We start from the raw sequence: 5,331 nt of genomic DNA on the forward strand, positions 1-5,331 counted from the left end.
AACTATGCAGTTGGTTCAATAAGATATCACCCTCCAAAAATCTTGCCACTTTCATAATTCCTGGACTATCATGTAGCATCACTCTAACACTACTATTACAACTAGGAACAATTCATATTAACCGGTATTTAACATTTTCAAATTTTTTTTAAAAGGTGGTTTTCTTATGTACACAAATCCATGTATTTGTGCAACAAATCAGGCGGACAGAAATACCAACAATTACATTTGTTGCAACAGTTCACATTGTACTGAACACTTTGGAGAAAATATTCACCTGCATTCACATATGAAGATATACTTATTTATATAGTACCTAGAATAATGATTGATTTCATTTTTGTGGTATACAAGGCAGAACAATAAAAAAGGGCCCCTTAATTTTTACCTGCGTATATGTAGTTTTCTAATTTATAACAAGCTGAAATAAGATATAAGGGAAGTAAGCCCATGCTCCTGCAACTTCTGATGCATAGAAGGACCTCAGGTCAGGACCCGGGTTTGCTCATGTGTGAGGACATTTCAGACAATAACAGAAATTTTGAAATAAAAACTTTGCGTGCGCAATGAATGGTAAGCTTCATAGCTGTGGGGAATACTGATTTTTGAATGCACCCATTGTTTATGATTATATAGAGAAGTCATGTGGTCCTGTCAATAAACATTGCAGACCAAATGGCTTTTATTTCAAAATTACTGGTACTTTCTGAAATACCGATGTATTTGAAATTACAATAGTGGAGCCAAAATGTGCAAATGATACTTACATTCATACTAAATTACTTAACTCTTTCCTTTTAAATGTTCTTTTGCAACATTTTGATGTTTTACTTTTTCTCCTTCTATCTCCCATTAAAACATATTTTCAGTCATAAAAACGTAACAGAGCAGATTAACAATTAGCATTTAAAATTATACGAATACCTTGGCTGCATCAGGTTATCTTCCTGCAATATAATTCATAAGTACTATGCCTAAATAATTAATTCATTTGAGTTAAGTGATCCTGCTTGAAATATACTATCTTTCAGCTATATCACATTTACATTTCTAGCAACTGGCCATATTTGGTGATGAGTGTGCTAGAACAAAATCAAGTAATTTTCAGAAATGGTATTCAAGTAGCATATCTTTGGAGGCTAATCAATGCTGTCTGCATGAAAAGTAGTTTCAAATTTACAACACTTTGAACTTACATTCATTGGGAAAAGTACAATATGTGGTCTTGGATTGTGATGTACTTTTAATATGTAAAGATATTATGTATTATATTGGCTCAATTAATTACATTTTAAATGTAATGTAATAATTTAATTTGTACTAAATAAAATTGAAGGAACAATGCCATTAATTGGTAAGAATTCACGGTGTGTAATTTTTCCAGAATAATTGATAATGCCTATTATATTTAGAGCCTATGGTGGAAAAGAGGTTCTATCTTCCTGTTTGAGATATGAAATCAGAATTCAATACTGAAACAATGTGCCAGGTATATCATGTCTGAAGCAAAATTCAATACTCAGGTTTTGTGAATAGAAGCTGTTGGATATTAGAAGAATGAGCAAGGAAAATGTACCAGATGTATCATTTACTGGTCTTCACTTACAATTAAATTGAATTCATATCTTTTTTTCACTTCAAAAAGAAAATCTTGTGCCAGGAAAGTTTTTTCCCACCTTACGCAGCTTTGCATGTCGAACTATTATGGCTATAGCTTTGTCATTGTTATTATTTAAATTGACAAACAAAATAAACAACAATAGCATGATTTCATGGAGGGACACAAGTATGAGTTTACAACAGTGTTTAAAGTGCTTTTCTCTTTGAGGAGATACTTACACAAGTGCCATTTCATGCTCATCTCCTTGCTGCCACATACTATATGCCTCTTCCTTGTGGTTGTATCATTTATAATATAATGATATGGCATTAAGTTCAGACTCAGAGCTTAGTATATTTTCATAAAAACATCTGAAAACAAGAAAATGACCATTCTATTTGTGTGTTATTATAGAGAGTTGAAAATTTTATTAAATATGAAGTGTTTCCTTGTGTCATTTATTCGTTTGTTTCCAGTGTTGCTTAAAGCACTATATAAGTACAAATAGATCATACTAAAAGCATATCCATCCTATTCCAGGTTTTCAGCTTGATTATTTACTGGTGTCTTGCAGAACAGAGATGAATTTACAATCCCATGTGACCATTTATCTGCTGAAACTGCAACAAGACTCGTCTCTTGGATTGGTTTCCATGTTCATAGTTCCCCAAAGGTCTAGATCTGATGAATATTTATATGTTGTTTTGCACTGTTTGTAAATAGTAGTGCTGAAATGTGAGATGTCAAGTAGCATACTTTAATTTGCCAGTACCAGAAGTTGTGGCAGCAGCAGAAGCTGTGGCTTGACTGCTTACATATAAGGGGTCCAAACAAGCCACTTTGGCAGCAAAGAATGAGTGGATACAGTGAAGGACTGCAAAAAGATTGGAAAATTCCAGCTCCTGAAAGTGAAACCAAAGAGATTAAACATGAGACAAAACAACATTACAAAGAAATTCCCAACACTGAGCTATTACTCAAATATAGATGGTCTTAGCTGTGTTATATAAGGCTGCATACTTCTTTTTAGGAAGTTGAACATTTAATTAACTGTAGATTTGTCTAACCTAATAGAATTTAACTGAATTCATTTAAAACTTTCACAAAAATGAAACATCCCATCCACTGCAATGGTAAAGCAAGAAGAAAGTAAGAACTGTTTGAGGCTTTTTACCTTTTTATCATTCAATAGTTAGACACTTTTTAGAACTAAGGGAGTGATTACAACAGTTTTCACAGAACTCAAGCAACAGTTATATATCAGGATCTCCAAAAATGTTCATTCATCATTAACACCATAATTATAACAATATTATTATTATTATCATAATATGACTAGTGTTGTTAGCACTTACATTTTATGTATGCATACATGTGTATATGTATACAGTGGTGTAGGTTGTAGCCACGTTGGTCTAAGGACAAAGGGCAGACAAGGTTCTTTGGGTGAATCTGATATCTTTTATTAGACCAACTTAAATAGTTGGAAAAACAATTTTTTTTACCAAACTTCCGGTAAGAGCACACACCAACTGCTGAAACTTCCTTAGCTTGACGAAGGGTTTTTGAACCCAAAAGCTTGCTTAAAAATGTTTTTTCTACCTATTTAAGTTGGTCTAATAAAAGATATCAGAATCACCCAAAGAACTTTGTCTGCCTGTGTATATGTATTTATTTTGTTTACTATGCATAATTCATTGAGACATTTACAACCTTCCTCATGTAAAAATCCAGCCTAAGAATGTGGTAGAATATACAGCAGATATTTCACAGGGGTTGGTTTGTTATCCCCCTGCAAAAGTGAATTTTTGCAAATTATCTGGGGGATACTGAATGGGGCCACTGAGATCCTAGTTGTATGCTGTTGCTTTTATTTTAAAGGGAGCTGCTCCTTCACTCAGCACATGGGACCACTGATGAGTTCGAGTTGAATTGAAAAGAACCCGCTTTGATATAAAAACATTTCAAACAGCTGAGTGGCCTACCCTGAATTGAGCAACACGCTGCAAATTAAATGATACAAATGATCTGGGTTTTAACACAGAATGGCAAAAATGGAGAAGATGGAGTGATGTAATCAGTGGGTAGGACTTTGATAAATTCTGCTAGAATCTGAGCACATACCTACTGGACATGCTCAGAAATAAAATTTTAATTGCTCAAGAGTTCTTTTAAACTCCCTAAATTAATTCTCAATGAAGATGACTTGGTTCATGCCAAATTTCACACATCTGCCATCTCCTCTCTTTAGGCAATCTGTTTAGAGTAATTTTTGTTTTTAAACATCTGGAGAAATGTATTTTTACCACTCTGCCAGGGTTGTTGTTCAAATTTCAAAACAAACAATATCTTATTAAACAGAAACCAGGGATGGAAACTGAAAAAGATCTATACATGAAAAAAAACAAAAAAACCCAAGTGTGAAGATGAAAGTTGTTCTATAACCAGCACTAGTCCCACTGTAATAAAATCAATTTCTTTTTTTTTTCCTTTTACTCATCCTTCTGCAAATACTAATAAGAAGAGAAATAAGTATGTCACTGAACACTGAAATATTTACTGTCTCACTACTGTGTATTATGTGTACAAAGAATGTACTTTCCCCTTGTTTGTCTGAACAGATCAAGGCTTATTAATTCAGATATAATAACTTGAAGACTGTTCAAGTCAATTAAGTAATCAGATGAGCTGAAATGTTTCTATCTACATCACAATTATAGTTGCTGGACACTAAATTTTCACACTGCATTAGCACAGTTATCATTATCAGTTAGCAGAGGTATATCTGTAATTGTACCACGTAAGGCAATGCATTTTTTAATGGATTTCAAATTGGTATCTGTCATGCTTTAAAACATGAGGGGAACTGGATGTCTAAATATTTTTTTTAACATTTCTGCCATTTTTATTGTTGTTCATAGGATTGCATTATCAAAAACATTGTATTAAAATACTTAAGTTGCAAAATAAAGCACTAGAAATTAGAAACGGACAGATCTATTGTTGTCTAAGCATACCTTTTTGTATGTTTGACCTGTACACTATGTGAGGGAGTGGTCTCATAGGGGAAAAAATATAAAATAGTATCATACAATTAAAAACTGTAATCATCCAGAAAGAAAGGGTTTTAATACATGCTCCATTCAATATAGGCTGTTCAAGTTGTTCATTCACCCAACTACTTTTCACTCTTCAGCAAATTAGAATTAACATTTTTCAAGCAACAAACCAGAGTGATCAAATAACCTTGCTAACATCTATGAGAAATAAAAACTTTGAAAAATAAGTAACAATGTTACTATGCAGTATGATCTAACATCTAGAATGTGCTCGCTCAAATGATTAGTGATGGTAGATGAGATTCTCAACTCTTTCCTCAAAAATCAAAGTCTTCAACCGTTATGGTTATGAGAAAACCATTTCTAATGTGATTTGAATGTCACTGAAGCAGAGGTGTCTGCCTTGATTTGAAGACAGCTGTAAAAAATAGGTTTGAGACACAAAACGCCACATTTAATGTATGGGGTGTTAACTCTGATATCAGTGAAAACACTTCAAATGTTAACATTGTTAATTATTTTATTACTCATGAAAGCCATCAAGAATGGGGCAACAGAATAGCATTATGAAGATCTACAACTACATTTTTGAAGTGTTGAGCTTGCAAGATTAATGTGGAAAAGAAGTTTTAAATTAAGATCAGTAGGGTTTAAACATCATGTGGCAGGAAT

The 5,331-nt window shown here is 33.1% G+C and overlaps 1 protein-coding gene across 1 annotated transcript in view; it reads right to left on the reverse strand.

The window, feature by feature from the left end:
• Window positions 1-2,008: 2,008 nt before the first annotated feature.
• Window positions 2,009-5,331, reverse strand: part of SNTG1 (syntrophin gamma 1) — a gene marked incomplete at its 5' end in the record, with an annotated part of 87,093 nt that continues 83,770 nt past the window's right edge. Inside the window, one exon of the mRNA XM_025214786.1 lies at window positions 2,009-2,502. Within this exon, the coding sequence (XP_025070571.1) occupies window positions 2,344-2,502 (159 nt within the window). The remainder of the gene's footprint in view (window positions 2,503-5,331) is intronic.

This window comes from Alligator sinensis, unplaced genomic scaffold, assembly GCF_000455745.1.
Source record: "Alligator sinensis unplaced genomic scaffold, ASM45574v1 scaffold1007_1, whole genome shotgun sequence".
NCBI classification, from domain to species: domain Eukaryota; kingdom Metazoa; phylum Chordata; order Crocodylia; family Alligatoridae; genus Alligator; species Alligator sinensis.